The sequence below is a fragment of the Schistocerca gregaria genome, chromosome 4 (genome assembly GCF_023897955.1).
Source record: "Schistocerca gregaria isolate iqSchGreg1 chromosome 4, iqSchGreg1.2, whole genome shotgun sequence".
Classification (NCBI taxonomy): Eukaryota; Metazoa; Arthropoda; class Insecta; order Orthoptera; family Acrididae; genus Schistocerca; species Schistocerca gregaria.
Genome location: NC_064923.1, coordinates 217801765 through 217818777, shown reverse-complemented (window position 1 = coordinate 217818777; position 17013 = coordinate 217801765). Strand labels below are relative to the sequence as shown.

The 17013-nt window shown below is 42.6% G+C and overlaps 1 protein-coding gene across 1 annotated transcript; it reads left to right on the top strand.

Annotated features, from left to right (window-relative positions):
* Window positions 1–8256: 8256 nt before the first annotated feature.
* LOC126267661 (uncharacterized) lies at window positions 8257–11079 on the top strand. The gene is made up of 3 exons (XM_049972961.1): window positions 8257–8416; window positions 10114–10273; window positions 10404–11079. Exons 1-3 carry the CDS (start codon window positions 8290–8292, stop codon window positions 11077–11079), a joined length of 963 nt encoding a protein of 320 aa, XP_049828918.1. The 5' UTR covers window positions 8257–8289.
* The last annotated feature ends 5934 nt before the right edge of the window (window positions 11080–17013 follow it).

The following is a 17013-nucleotide window of genomic DNA, read 5'->3' as shown; positions in this document are numbered from 1 at the left end:
TCAATAATTTCTGAGCTTCGAGAGAGAGGAATCATCGAATAAGTATGGAGACTGTAGATCGAGAACTGCACAAACCAGCACCAAAACATACCCTCGAAGATATGTTATGATTAAAGGTTTAGACGACCTGTGGCAGACAGATCTTGTCGACATGAGGGAATATTCAAGAGTGAATAACGGTCTCAAATATACGAGGGTCATTCCAAAAGAAATGCACACTATTTTTGTAAAAATACAGTTTTCATTCTGAATGTGTGAAAGTTTTCACGCTTGTTTTCAAACTTAGTTCAACCTGTTCCCGTGAGTGGCGACGTCAGAGCATGTATTCAAGGTGGCTGCTAAATTTGACGTTCGTCAGAAGCAACGTGCTATCATAGAATTGCTGTGCTGTGAAAACGAGACAGTGGAAAACACCCACAAGAGGTTGAAAAAGTTGTATGGAGATGCTCCTGTCGATCGCGGCACAGTTAGTCGGCAGGCAAGCAGGTTACGTAATGAAAGCGGGCACGCCAATATTGAGGATTGTCCTCGCAGCGGCAGACCTCGTACTGCACACACTCTAGACAATGTGCAGAGAGTTAACGAATTGGTGACTGCTGGCAGACGCATCACAGTGAACGAATTGTCACGCTACGTTGGGATAGGGAAAGGAAGTGTTTGCAGAATACTGGAAGTGTTGGCGTTAAAAAAGGTTTGTGCCAGGTGGGTTCCCAGGATGCTAACAGTGGCTCACAAAGAAACAAGAAAAACGGTATGCAGCGAACTTTTGGAGCAGTACGACAATAGTGGAGATGTATTTCTTGGAAGAATTGTGACAGGTGATGAAACATGGCTCCATCATTCTTCACCAGAGACGAAGAGTCAATCATTGGAGTGGCATCATGCAAATTCACCCAACAAAAAAATTTCAAACCCACACCTTCTGCCAGAAAAGTTATGGCTACGGTATTTTTGGATTCGGAAGGACTCTTGGTTGTGGACATCATGTCAAGTGGAACCATAATAAATTCTTATGCATATGTGACGGTACTGAAGAAACTTCAAGTTCGACAGAGTTGTGTCCGACCACATCGGCAAAAGCAGGATGTTTTGCTGTTGCACGACAATGCACGACCACATGTCAGTCAAAAAACCAGGGAAACGATCACAAAACTCGGATGGACAACACTGAAGCACCCGCCTTACAGTCCTGACCTGGCTCCATGTGACTATGAGCTCTTTAGGAAACTGAAAGACTCCCTTCGTGGAACAAGGTTTGAAGATGATGACTCCCTTGTGCACTCTGCCAAACAGTGGCTCCAACAGATTGGTCCAGAATTTTACCGTGCGGATATACAGGCGCTGGTTCCAAGATAGCGTAAGGCAGTTGAGAGGAATGGAAATTATGTGGACAAATGAAGCTATTGTTCCTAAAGGATGTATCTACACACTGTAAAAATTTCAGACATGTAGAATAAAAGATGGATTTAAACAAGTAGTGTGCATTTCTTTTGGAGTGACCCGCGTATTGTAATGGTCATTGATACTTATTCTAAATATGCCTGGGAATTACCTGTGAAAGCGAGAACAGGGAAGAAAGCTGTGCATGTGTTTGAGAAATTGCTGTAGACGGGGACGAATCGGAGCCCAGACAACCTTCAAACAGATCACAGCGATGAGTTTTACAATAAATATTTCAAGGCTGTGACGGAGCGGTATGGAATACATCACTACTCGACGTTCACCCATCTGAAGGCGAGCATCGTAGACGTCTCAACAGAACAGTGAAATCCCAGATGTGGGTGTAATTCTGTCTTCGCAGCTCACACAGATAGATCGATATCCTCCCGCAAATAATTGCACAGTGTAATCGAACCAAACATCGCACGATAAAAATGAGACCAATTCTATGTTCGTGATAATAGACTTCTAGATACAGTCGTATTAAAATGGTAGATCCGAGGAAACAGCAATTTAACGTAAGGGATTTAGTACGTATGTCAAAACACAAGACAACACTTTAGAAGTCATACATGCCAAACTGGTCAACAGAGATATTCACAGTTTCCAAAGTGCAGAGAACGAATCCTAGAACCTACCTCTTAAAGGACAGTAGTGGTACTGAAATTGCAGGATGCTTTTACAGGCAAGAGTTACAGATGAGCTGGGAACCAGATGTGTATCTCGAAGAGAGTGTCGAGGGAATAGAGAGTTAGTTAAATGGCTTGGTTTTCCCGCATCACAAAACAGCTGGATTGACGCTGACGATTTGTTATATAACAGGGAGCGCAGACCACAAGCACCTCAGCAGCGTAACATGCATGATAGGAGACGCATTAGAGGAAGAGGCGGAATTCTCTACGAACTACCAGTCGAATAACACACTCCTGGATATAACTACTGGGCACCTGAAACAAAGCTTCAAAAACGATTGGTACACGGTGATAAGGGACTAAATCTACTGGACGAAGCATGTGTGAAACCCGACATCGCAAATAAAGATGGTCACACCGCCGATCGAAGTTTAGCTGATAAGGCAAAGGCAATAAGTGTGCGAAAGGATATTGATATAGGTCAATGCATCACAGCATTTGCAGTTGGAAAAACTACACGTGGTAAATTTCAGTTGGGTTTGGGTATGAAGAAGTTCCGGCAAGTTATGAGCGCTGCATGTAGGGCGCTAAAGAAGAAGATGAAAACCAAAGAGTGCATGAAAAACTGTATCCTGACAGCGCTGTATGCAGCTAAAAGCGCCCTGAAGAAGAAAGGAGTGAGAAAAAGGTCGATTAAACTACCCAGGGTTCTACCAATACCCAAGACGTCGGGTAGAATTATTCCATTCCTCATTACTGCCGTAGCCGGTCTCTCAGCGATGGGTTCACTGGCTGGTGGTTCTGCGGCAATTGCCAGGACAGTCAACAATGCACAAAGCTCTCAGGAGCAACTGCAAGAGGCACGAAGACATAACCGCAAGATGGAGGCAGCAGCCATCAGAAAAGGGCTATACTTGAAACCATACAAGGAAGGACTAGGTCTCTTCAGAAACAAAGAAAAGCCCCTTGGTAGTCCTACTAGGTAGGGCGCTTACAAATACAGATCTGCTTAAGTTTATTACGGAGAAACTCAACATCCCGAGATTCCGAAGTGTGTTTATGCGGAATACATTACCAAAAACTACAAACTATGTGGAAATCAGGAGAATGCGGAATTGTGAATCTGGATGCAGCAGGAGGACCTAGAACTCACTGGGTAGCATATGTTAAAAAAATAAATACAAATAACGTCTACTATTTCGACTCATTCGGCGACATGCAACCCCCAGAAGAATTACAATGATACTTCACAGGCAGAAGACATGTGTTCTACAATTTTCGACGCTACCAAGACTTTAATACATTCCTGTGTGGTCATCTACGCATCATGTTCCTTCTGACTTTTACGAATGATATATAAGGCAGGGCATTAAGCACACATTTACCAGTCGGTGTTTAGATGCAAAGTCGTACACTCTGACTTTAAAAGAACGATCGTCTGTACCACGTGCGAATTATTTTCCACCAGTTGATTTAAGCGTTGGAGATTGGAGCATCGCGCTGATTGGACTGGAGACATACAACACCATCCCAAATATCACAGAGGCAAACAATAAATTTCCTCTGGAAATTAATGGTAAAGAACAAATCGCAGAAATTGAACCTGGTGCATACGACACTGACGATTTAAACTAAATTTTAAAACAGTCTGGAAAAGGTATTGAGCTCTGTGAAAACATCAGTACACTTGAATCTGAAATAAGGACGGTGAATGCTTCGATTGGCTTTAAGCAGATAGGTTCAATAGGCCCACCACTGGGTTTCACAAAGGGACAGGTTTTGAAGATGGGTCCCAATAAATTTTACTAATCTGATCAGAAAGTGGATATTCTCGCTGTCAGTACAATCCGAGTTGAGCGTAACATTGCAACGAACTCATATCTCAACCATAGATTGCGTCATTCAATTTACGAATTCTTCCCATCAGTTGGAACAGGGTATAAGATTTTTGAAACTCCTACCACAGCTATAAACCTTCCAGTGACAGTTCAGACATTGAACTATCTGAAGCTGCGTGTTGTGGATCGGAATAACCAACTTGTTGACTTTCGTGATGAGGAAATCGTTGTACGACTACATCTACGAAAAGATGGGCGTAAGGTATAAAACCAGCGCACGCAGCGCACAGCATAGCAATTCGCAGCAGAACCGCAAGGTGATTAAACACGTGCGAACTACAAGTTTCTTAAATCAGTAGTCTTGAAATCTCGCAATGACGTTGTCGCTCAATACATCTCACCCACTGAATATGATTAGCGAATCATGTGCCAGGAATATTTCTCGCATAAATCACATGATTCAACGACATTTAACAAGAAGCATGAAATCAGAATTGTCATCCAGCGTCAGGACGCTTTAACTCTTGCGTCCAAGAGTTTCATATATTTGATGGATATTTTAAGAAAAAGGATGGTTGACACACAGTGGGATCAAGGCTGACACATAGTGATTTGGCATTACTGTTCCAGGAAATACGTTACGAACTTAATGGGGTAGAGATTGATCGTACACGTAATGTCGACATAGCATCAATCCTTAAAACATATGTCTCATCGTCACCCTCGGATCTGAATGGCTTAGAAAATGCAGGATGATTCATAGACGAGTTTGTGGGCAGAACAGCAGAAGGGTACCGCCGATTTACTGTATGCATACCTCTAAAAATGCTTATGTGGTACTTTGAAGACATGAAGTGAATTATTATGAATGCGAAACAGGGACTGGTACGGAGCGCAATAGATAGTAACTCCATACATTCAAGAGACTCAAGAGGAGAATCAGATTATTATCAATAAAATTATATGGAAAATGCCACACATCACTTTGGCAGACGAGGAGCGTTTGAAGCTTTTAAAAGTTCTGAATACCGGTACATATCTGCCATTAACTTTCCGCTCATGGGAGGTTTTTGAGTACCTGGTATTACCGACAGCGAGCAGACAAACATGGTCTACTAAAACCTCAGTGCAGCTGGAGACACCAAGATTCATCATACTTGCACTCCAGACTAACAAAAGGGGGAATTTATCAAATGATACCAGCGTATTTGACAACTGAGTGGCTCCATCTATTGTACGATATGCATACATTTTCGATCTTGGACACACAAACTCCACAATCGGCAATAAACCCACCTCATCTTTCATTAAGCCGATACCCTTCTTGTTCTGAGGAACAATACCATAAGGATTATCGGCTGCATATCCTTATGTGTCGAATTCATTCTCGTGACACTTAATTACTTCATATGGATCGCAGTTCTTCAATTGGTTCAATTGGCTCTGAGCACTATGGGGCTTAACATCTGAGGTCATCAGTCCCCTAGAGCTTAGAACTACTTAAACCTTACTACTTAAACCTAACTAAGTACCTGGGTGTTAAAATTACGAACAACTTCAGTTGGAAAGACCACATAGATAATATTGTGGGGAAGGCGAGCCAAAGGTTGTGTTTCTTTGAAAATGCAACAAGTCCACTAAAGAGACAGCTTACACTACACTCGTTCGTTCTCTGTTAGAATAATGATGCGTGGTGTGGGATCCTTACCAGGTGGACATCGAAAGTGTGCGAAAAAAGGGCAGCTCGTTTTGTATTATCACGTAATAGGGGAAAGTGTGTGGCAGGTATGACGTGAGTTGGGGTGGAAGTCATTGAAGCAAAGACCTTTTTCGTCACGGCGAGATCTGTTTACGAAATTCCAGTCACCAACTTTCTTTTTCCGAATGCGAAAATATTTTGTTGAGCCCAACCTACATAGGTAGGAATGATCATGAAAATAAAAGGAGGGAGATCTGAGCTCGAACAGAAAGGTTTAGGTGTTCTGTTTTTCCCATGTGCTGTTTGGGAGTGGAATGGTAGGGAGACAGTATGATTGTGGTTCGATGAACCCTCTGCCAAGCACTTAAATGTGAATTGCAGAGTAATCATGTAGATATAGATATAGATATAGATATAGATATAGATCCTAAGGACAGCACACACATCCATGCCCGAGGCAGAATTCGAAACTGCGACCGTAGCGCCTAGAACCGCTCGCAGTTCTTCACCCAATAGATGAAGCTATCTGTATCCATTTAAAGTAACTTTGGTTCCACGAAATGTGTTTTAGCAAACTCATACTGGAAGCGGTGCATGTGGAGTTTGGACATGTCCATTATTCACATACTCAAATAGATTGGTTTCGTAATCTCTAGTGAAAACTTCGACATCTCCACAGCAACAAAGTTCTCAATGAAAATTGTGACCCACTTCAATTTTGGTCTGGCGATGCATTTTCTTATGCCCCTTGGCCCATCCCATTCGGTCCTAAACAAAATATCGCGTTCATTTCTTACATTCGCCATGGTTTTACAGAAAATGGAATTATTCATTAATCTGTACAAGTATTTTTCGAAATTACTAGTCACGGCCACCCTCTTTTCGGTATTTAATTCAGTACGCTCCTTCAACCAGGGGAACTTTTTCAAGGAGATAGCCCAAGTGATTCTACCTAGCTCCATCCCTAAGCTGAGACACTGCTCGAGATTACAATAATGAATTACTTACCTCTGATTGTGTCCAACAGTGGTCATCAGTTTAGGGATAGTGCTTTCTAGCAGAACTTCTTGCTCTGGACATAATGGCAAGTCGCTTGTCACTTGATGCAAACTAACAGGGTATATGAGGTCTGCCTCCACCACATACCCTACATCAGAATCAGCCGCCATACCCAATATTTTTACGCCTAATCCCCCTAATTCTCTTTCTCGCACCTACTGAAACCCACCAACCAGCAGTGGCTGCATCATGGCGTGCCCCTATAAGTTATTCACATCCAAATATAGAATATAACTTGAATCGACAGACGGTTATAGCCCCACACCCATATGTGGATTATTTGCCTTGGCATGTCTATGGACACACTGGCAAAGTCCTCCACGTATCCCACGCTCAAAGAATAGAAGCATATTAGCATCAGTCAAAAGTTCGATGCTGCGCCTCGTTTTCTTGAGCATTGCGTCCCAGGACAACCCAGGTGCTATGTAATAAAAGGCAGGGTCCAGAGAGTAAGTGGCCACACATACACTCCAGAACTTTTCAAAAGCATACGCAAGCAAGCACAAGTTGGTTTCCATGTATAGTCTTGCGTCTTCACCCAAATTTGGAATGTTGAGTTCCCACCAGATATTCTTGGCATGCTCATAATCTGCACTAGTTTTGGCATCGCCTGTGAGAGTACTGGTAAATGCAGAAATGTCGGGTAGTCTGGTTTTCTCGAGTTTCACATTACTATCCAGATACTCATAAAGGAAAACTCCTTTCCTAGTCACAAGCTGAAACTTTTCCTCATCGAGGTAAGCAGATCGGGTGATATGCATACCCACTCGAGGTAGAGTTTCAACGAGTTTCTGGAGTGGCGCCTGCATAGAACGTAGCGTGTCAAGGAAGCGAAGCGTAATTTTTGGCTTCCTTCGTTTGGAGAATGAAATATTCTTCTCAATATTCTTAGGCAGGACACTGACCTGATTTTTCTCCCAACCGAAATTAACCAATTGCTCAACTAGAAAGTGAGCATCATACCCATTTAAGTTATGGAAGAAAACGGGTACGCGTTGTGGTAACTGATACTTCAAATTGTATGCATTGTGCAGAACTTCCCAGTAAGATGACAATGATCTCTATGTGGAGTTTCAGCTTTTCTATCTAATGACAGCTCACAAAAATGACAGTTAAGTGCATCATTGTATAATTTTTTATCCTCCTCCGATTCGGTCATGGGTATGTTGGTGCTGTAAAGCCTATCAACATCCATGAGAGCTTTTCAAGCTCAGTGAGCAACCAAACTACAGGAATATCCCCGACATAAGATTAATAGCGGTTAAGACTTGAATCATATGAACGTGCAATTTTGTGTGCCGCCACATATGGTACGTGTTTTTGCATGAAGGTGGTATGTGAGGCTAAAGGTCATTTCACACCGGCGTAGCGTATCTCGAGCTACGTCTTCGGAAAGACGTCGCAGACGTATCTTGTAATGTAATCAAATGGGGAATTTCAGACTGACGCACATGGCGTCGCGTCCAGCCGAGATACGTAATACGCGTATCTCCAGCTACGCTTGCACACGTAGCGTCGCTGCGTATCTCGGCTCGCGCATGCGCACTACACTGCACTGCAAGCCACGTGCCCTTATGCTGAGCAGCTCTATTACTGCGTGTTTGTGTGTTTATTGTGCAAAATGTCTGCATTAATTGACCAAGTGCAAAAGTATCCAGTGCTGTGGGACTACACGAAATTGGAATATAGAGATGCTAACTTGCGTGACTTAGCTTGGGAAGAAATTTCGCAAGTTTTAAGGAAGCCAAGTAAGAATGAAAATTTCTTTTCGTCCAGTATTTAGGTGTAAGACTGCAGTATTAAGTCCTTATTACGGCTGTACAACTTTCTTTTCCTTGTTATAAAAGATTATTTGGTATGTTCGTATTCTCCTCAGTTTTAGTTACTAAGAAAAAGCTATTCTTCAAATAAGCAGTCAGATCCGGATAATGTGGCCACTACTAATTCTTCTCTACTAAAATAAACAATACTTCTCTATATATCGATATACTTCTTAATCTACGCCATTCTCCTGGCTAAATGACTGAAAGTAACATGCCGTGTACAATTCAATTAGTATCGTGTATCGTGATTTTTTTATCTGAAAAGCTGCAAAAACCTTGTTTATAAAATCCACAGGGTATATAGAAGTTGATGTTGAAATTAGAAGGTGACCATTATTAGTTACTCTTTCCCTCTATTAGATGCTAATGAACAGTAAAATAAAAATAAGATAACAATATCATATTTCGTCTATGATGGACTAAATCAGGAATGTGGGACCGTTTTTGATGACAAAGACACATTGAAATAAATTTTTCTGTGTTCGTCACATTGTTTTTCTTCTACGACGCGTATCGAGGGTTTGCACCCTCTTCTTCTGGTGTTTACTATTTGCAAACAATTTGTCTTTGCCAATAAAAATAATCATCAAACATTATAATTACGTATTCATTAGTGTTTATTTGCAGAAAGTAGTCACAATAACATACTGACAAAACTGTTACAATAATCATAATGAAACAATAATCTTAATGAAAGTTTGTGGAGTATTAAACGAATGCTTATTTTTCATAAGTGCATTGTAGTTACGTGTTAGCAATGTGCCGCCACTGCCAAGGCACGCTTCCTTCAGGAGAGTTAAAGAAATTGACAAAGTGTTTTCTTATTGCGGCGTTCTCCTTTGTAGCTGCGGCAGCAGTTTTTTCAAGAGGTTTCCAGCGTGTACTGTAGGCGACCAAAATTTCTTCTGGTGACCCAACTGTTGTAACGTCACATTTATTGCACAGATAGTTTTGTAGTATTACTGTGGCTTTTATTACTTTATGTACAGTGTCAAGGTTGCACTGCAATGGCCGAAAGTACAATCTCCACCGTTGGGCAACTCTGTAGTTGTAAACTCTCTTCTCATCGTTAAGATTTCTGCGTGGGTAGGGACGAATCATGTACCGCTGCAGGGGGAACCCACGATAACATATGGAACAGGGGATCCTCCTGGTACTAGTGGCTCGTCTTTTGGCACCCCAAGACTGTAGGTAGACAGTCTCTTCCCAAGTGTGCTATTTGAAAATATGATGGAATCACATTCCTTTCCGTATGAGCCCACGTCTACGGTTATGAACTTATAGTTAGCATCTACCAAACCCAGCAACACTGTAGAGTAGTATTTTTTGTAATTGTAGAAAGAAGATCCAGATGCAGGTGGTGCCTGAATTCTGACGTGTTTTCCATCTATTGCACCGATGCAGTGAGGGAAATTCCACGTGTCGTGAAATCCCGCAGCAACGTTCCTCCAGAAATCTTCAGTGGGTGTTGGCATGTACAACGGTTGCATTGTACGCCACAAAGCGTCACACACCTGGTTTACGATCGACGATACAGTACTAATGCCGACTCTGTAGCTGAAGCTTATAGTAGTGTATGAGTCTCCAGTAGCGAGATACCTGAAACAAAATTGTTGTTATAGAGGCTGTTGTAAAAACGGACTGGAAAAAACTGAGAGATGCCCATAGGAATGCCCTCAAAAGAAGAGAGACAAAAAGTGGTCAAGCTGCAGCAACCTCAAAAAAGTGGAAGTACGAGAAAGGAATGGAATTTTTACTTTCCGTATTGCCAGCTCACAGCCTGTAAGTGTTCTTTTGAATTGAAATTTTAGTACTGTTATTGCCCTGGTGGGAACTTCATAAATAAATAACTGAAACGCATTCCTCTGGTGAGAGTCATTTTTTATTTGTTTGTTGAAATTAATTTTTTCAGACACGACAGTAATATTCCTGATATGGATGACACGCAAGTTCCTGAAAATCAAATAAACGATGATAGCATTGTTAATGCTGAAGCTCCTGCTGCTCCTGATGATGATGAATTTTCCAACTCTGATCATGATGTCAACACAGTCCGGAACAAACCCAAAGGAGTCGACAAAATTCTGAATTTTCTGAAAAATAAAGAGATAAACAAATCTGTTCGCTCTGTCCCTGACGAATTAGATTTGTTTTTTGGTAGCATATCAATGTCGGTAAAAAAATTGCCTCGAAGGTTACAAAACAGAGTAAAGAGAGAAGTTTTAGAGGCAGTAAACCGAGCTGAAGATGAACATGATTCACTGATGAGTCTAATAACACCGGCAGTGCGTCAAACTAGCTCTCCACTGGTGTCTCCAAGTACCTCCTCTGACAGCTCAACATGGTCAGGTGGTAACTATTCAAACCAGCCCACGATCCTTCACCATCAAAATGAAAAATCACTTACAGAAAGTGGCTCATTACTTCGATCACTGCAAGAAGATACAGATGTTGATTTGTTAGCGGAAAATTATTCAGGACAAGCAACTGAAGACAATCTTCAAATACTTTATGCACAAACCTCATTAACTTTAAACTCAAACAAAATATATCTTATGCTGATTTCTTTTTGTGGCTGTGCTGGTTAATATATGTCTATCATCTTTTACATTTTGTCTTATCATGGCAGCTAACAAATATACTTGTGTAATATTACTGTAATGAAGATATATTTTTACTCCATTTCCTACAACCTTACACTAACAGGCTACGTTTCTATTTTGACATTATGGGAAAGGAATTGTTACCTTAGACAAATAGCTAGCCGTTCCTCAGGAGGTATTGAATTTCTGTAATTTGTGTCCTGTTTCTTAATGTCACTGCCAATGAGGGATAAAACTTCATTGAACTGGTCTTCATTAATCCTGAAGTAACTTCTAAACTTTTCATCGTCAAGCTGTAAATCTTGCATTAGGTGGTGGTATTCGCCATACACTGTTCTTCTAACATTTATCGGATGAACCCAATTCGATTTATTTGACACTGAATACAACAACAACAGTTCATCATCACTATCGCTACTTGAACTACAGTCCATCCACGGCACACTGAAGTTGATGTCTGGCTCACACCACGGCACACTGAACGCCATTTCTGGTACCCTGCACAAACTGTACTCACGTTAGCACACCATCTCAACAACTGAGCAAATACGAAGATGGGATAGAAAACGTAGCTCATAATACGTAGCTTTCGGTTTGAAGGGTACGTATCTCTAGTCAGGATACGTGCTACATCCTGCGTCGTCTTCCGAAGACGTAGCGCGAGATACGCTACGCCGGTGTGAAATGACCTTAAGGGGTTCCCTTCACAGCGGGGAATAGGGGCAAGGAGATATTTGAAGTCTGCTTATACAACAAACGGACATCTTTCCTAGTGGTGCACATTCTTGAATTTAATGAACTTGTTTTCTTCTGTAGGCATAACAACACAAACCGGTTCCTTGGATTCACCGTCCTCCAGATGCCTTTTTAAACACTTTGCTTCTGAAAAGTTATTTAGACAGCTGAAGCGAATGTGTTTCTTATCTTTATGTTTCGACAATTGGCCCTAAAGAAGGCAGGACATGATTTTGATCCATACGTAATGCTGATTATCACCTTCAGAGAAGAGCAGTGTGTTAACATGAAGATCACACTCACCTGCATATTTCGAAATTTCGAAAAGTGGAGTGGTTCCACTATAGTATTCTTGTCCTGCTCATCTGGCTTGCTTTTCTGCTTGTTCTTCAGGCCATAAAGGTGAACCGATATTCCGGGATTTTGTGCCTCAAATTTTTCTATGTCCTGAATCTTTACAGGGAACTCGACACCATAAAAGTTATAACATCCACGAATGTTAACACCTATTCCATATCCAGGTGTGTGCTCTGGATGCCATTTAATTTTTCTTTCACAAGCCAGGATTGACCATGCAAAACAAGCGTTATCTTTTTCATTTTGAACGTTAATGCAAGCCTGCTTCTTCTTAATATCCTCAGGGTGATCGATATAACTGGACCCTCCATTTAATGGATCATGGACATGAATATGGATGTCAGGTGTGGTATTTGGCTGAGTGTTTTATCTGACCCTCTTACTTCCATCTCGGAAAACCGGGCCAGTATAGCACCCAAGGCGCACTCACGATACCACTCGGCAGTTGATGTATTCCAAGATTAACACCATTATCACGCAAGGTGTAGTGTAAGGTTTTATCTTCAGCAGTACCTTGCTGTTTGGGCGGGTGGCTCAACTCGCAGCAGAGCACTGCATTACATTTAATGGCACTATATCTCAGATAATATAGGGCTTTCAGGATCTCCGTCTCTAACACCAGGAGGCACATTTCTATAAACCTAGCTGGGTCACAATACCCCCCCCCCCCCCCGCCCTGCTGGATTCTCTATTCTATTAAATGAGATATGGCCCTCAAAGGCCCTAGCAACTGCCAAGTAGTCTAGAGGGGTCATGATGCCGCTGACCTGATGTCCTTCACTATCAGGATGGGATAGAGCACTACTGCTAGCCACAGGTTCATTAGCATTAATACTACAGCTAGGTGACGACTGTGTCCAGCCAGTGGATGAGGGCGCTGGGGATGAGGCGCCTCCAGTGGGGAGGGGTGTGTGCCGAGGTACACGTACCTTGCGTTGCCAGTGAGGGCGAGCAGTCGGTGCGCTAATAGTAGGATGCTGTGGTGGAGACCTCCTATGGGAGCACCCAGGCTCTGGCGAGGGCACTCTTTGATGCTCCTGCATATTGGAGCCTTCAGTACCGCCAGCCTGGGGGATGGGAGATCGTTGCTCTGACTGAACCACCCTAGAACGCCAAATGCTATGCGGTGGTTTGGGGGCAGGCACTGCAGCAGCCACGGCCACCTCCCATGCCTCAACGAGCAGCGCTTTGCATGGCGGTGCACAGTGCTTGGGTGTGTGTTCCACTCCTACTCCCACAACCATCGCTCTAGTTGCATGTGCCATAGCAATCTCCTGTCGTGGCAGTGTTGGTGTTACCACTGCAACATGTGAATAATGGGAAAAATTAAGCACAATGCTCAAGATTTTATAAATATAAGCTGTAAACAAAGAACGACAATTAAGTAAATCACCATTCCTGAATAATAATTATATGCTTAAATGATGACAGTCACATTATAATCAGCTTTTAAATTCTGGGTCCCAGGATTGAGCAGTTCAGACGATCTTTCTAGTAGTTCTCCTACCCAGTCAAATATCCCCATCTCCTATTCCAGAAGGGAGGGATCGCACTGTCTTTCAGCAGCCACCATCTCACGTTCCCACTCAAGCATCTCACCCTCGCCAGAATTGTTGTTGTTATGGAGCCATCGATCCATCTCACGGAATTCGCCTACAACAAGATATTGATTATTAGAAACAACAAAAAATTTGTATTGAATTAGACCAGAGAGAGATATTGATTATAACTACTAAAAATTAAATAAATAAGTAAAAGGTTCATACTAGAAGGAAGTGATGACTCCAGGTCATCATTCTCGATGCATACCCCTACAGGAAACTCATTTTCCTCTTGAGCAGTAGAAACATCTAAAACAACGAATTTATATATACCTCACACAACTGTATACCATAAAAATGTCTAATGGCAATATATTACAACTTTACTTACTTTCTTTGTGCATTTCAGACTCCAGCAGCAGCAGCAGCTCAATGTCCATCAGCTGCTGCTCTAAAGCTGCAACTGCGAGACCAAAAATTTTATAAACACTTGTTAGGATCTGAATACATCAAGAGCTGTTTTCTGAACACGTAAACTACCTCACAGAATTTGGAGATGCACTTACATGATGCTAGCAAAAGCTCTTCCACTTGACGAGGACTTTCAGTTTTCAGAAGCTGCTACTCTAATGCTAGAACAACAGTAGAAATGTTATAAGCATACATGATGCTGGCTCAACCTCTTCCACTTTCTGGAGACTTTCAGCCTCCAGCTGGCGTTCTAACTCCAACAACATTTCGGGAATGAAAGCTATAATAGTAAGAAAATAGAACTTTTACAACCACTTGTTACGAAAATGTATCACAACCTCGAAAAATTTCGAGTACTTTGCTACAAAATTTTATAACTATCATAATTTGAACTCATAATTTTTTTATTAACATTTACATGGCAATTGACCCAAGTTTGGATGTTTCACACCACCACTGCTGCTCACACCACTGCTAGCTGAGTGTTTCGTGGTGCAGTAAACAGACTATGCACTGTCAAAGACTGATGATGATTGTGGTTTGGAGTTGGGCTTTATATAGTTTCAGACTCCACCCTCTATTTTGTGGAGGACCAATAGGAACTCTGAGTGCCATATCAGCAAGTTATAGCTTGCATTCTTTTTTTTTTTTTTTTTTTTTTTTTTCAAGCAGGCTTGGTGCAGCTGCTTAAGGAAAATATCACATCTGTGGAGGGAGGAAAGAAAGATCTGAGACGAAAAACACTCTTTGTTCATTCTGAGACAGATGGATAGTCTAACACACCCATCCTGTGTTTGCCAGCAAGTAGATCGAGAAGTGGGTGTGGTTCAAAATGGTTCAAATGGCTCTGAGCACTATGGGACTTAACATCTGAGGTCATCAGTCCTCTAGAACTTAGAACTACTTAAACCTAACTACCATAAGGACATCACACAGATCCATGCCCGACGCAGGATTCGAACCTGCGACAGTAGCGGTCGTGTGGTTCCAGACTGAAGCGTCTAGAACCGCTTGGCCACAGTGGATGCAGCTCATAGCTTCAGAAAAACATTCTTTGTTCAGTCTTAGGCAGATGGTAAGTCAGACACGCCCAGTGCCAACTGCATCCTTTTTAGGACAGAGCTGTGGCGGAAGACGCTAACCTTCGAAATCGGTAATGACCAACAAAGCGTGCCTTGAGATCAGAATTGTATATAGATTCCAGCTACTGGCTACTGCCCTTCTGATTGAGGTATACATGTGGTCATCAGTAGAGACCGCTGGCCACGTGGCCGAGTGGAACATGGGTTGCGTTTGCATCATTAGACTGCCTAAAGACACTCGCATTAGCTCGCATGGCGCGACACCTTTCATGTCGCGCGAGCCAGCCATCGTGAGTGCCGATGGGCTGGGAAGCTGCTACCTGCTGGGAGGGGGCTGGAGACTGCGCGGAAGCTACAATGGTGAAGTCCCTATATGAGGGGCAACAGGGTGTATACTCAGCTAAAGAATAGGAGGTAAAAGGACGGAAATCTCAAGTGCAGCTAGTTCGTCCAAGGTATAGTGACAGAGCTACCACATACTGCCTCCCTAGACAGAGAGCGGCTGTGTCCTGTGACCACTGCGTGCTCTTTACTGTTTTACTGCAGGCCTTCTGCGGCACTCGTGATATGCAGTATACCTTCGAGGTGATGGTCCTAGGCAACACAAAAAGGAAATTAAGTACCATAACCTCGCCCATCCGGAGGGCACTCCAGATGGCTATTTCAAAACTCGGCTGTTTGCAAAACCCCTCCCGCATAAAGCGAATGCAGCCTTACACTGACATCCTCAGAACCGTCATAAATGACTGCTATCTAGACCGAGGGAGAGCTATGGCCTCGTAGAGAACTCGCCCGCCATTCTGCGGTGGAATATTTAACATCAACTCAGCTCCTATAATGAAGCAACTATTAAAAAAGAAAAACACAATCATTTTACATTCGGCAACAACATTGTATGTTATCGTCAGTTTTTGAGCTGCATTGCGGTTTTATGCTGTCCTTGTGTAACGTTATGCATACAGTTGTGTAATTAGGACCGATCTTTGTGATTAATTATGTAATTAGGATTGATCATTGTGTCAGTTTCCCGACCAAAATAAATAAAGTAAACTAATCTAACCCTCCTCTCCCGCATCTGGACAGTTTCCATGTGTTAGGGGGTGCACTTGGGCATTCATCCAGTGGAATCAGGGTTCGAATCCAAGAAAGGGCACAGAAATCTTTAATTTCCTGCCAATTTCAAGCGTCACTGGTGGTTTAATTGTGTTACGGGGTGCACTTGAGCTTTCCGCCTTAGACCAGGGTTCGAGTATCGGAAAGGATACCGCCAATTTTAATTTTCCACCAATTCCAGGGTGGGAGTTGGGGTGGGTTGTCAGCACAGCCATGGAACAAAGAAATTCCCACTAAAATTCGAAATTCCCGTCAAATTTCGAAATTCCCGCCAATAGAGTAGGTTGGGGGGAGGGGGGGTGGGGAGGGGACAGGGGAGGAGGGGCTGGGGCACAAGTGCAATCTGAGAAAAACTCATGACGTCATCGGGGGTGGGGATGAGGGGTGGTCGGCGGGGTCTGGCTGATTAACTGTTCAATTTAATTAATTTACATATCAATTTGATATCAAAAGTGCCCTGACATCCCCAAATACCTAGTACTCAGGTACACGACTTCTTCCAAATTTCATTCAATTTCACGCCCTCTTCCTTCCTAAATTCCTGGGGCATTTCACAATTTCTATGGCCTCGCCGTAAATTACATAACCACACGGAAGATACAAGATCTCCTAAAGTCGGT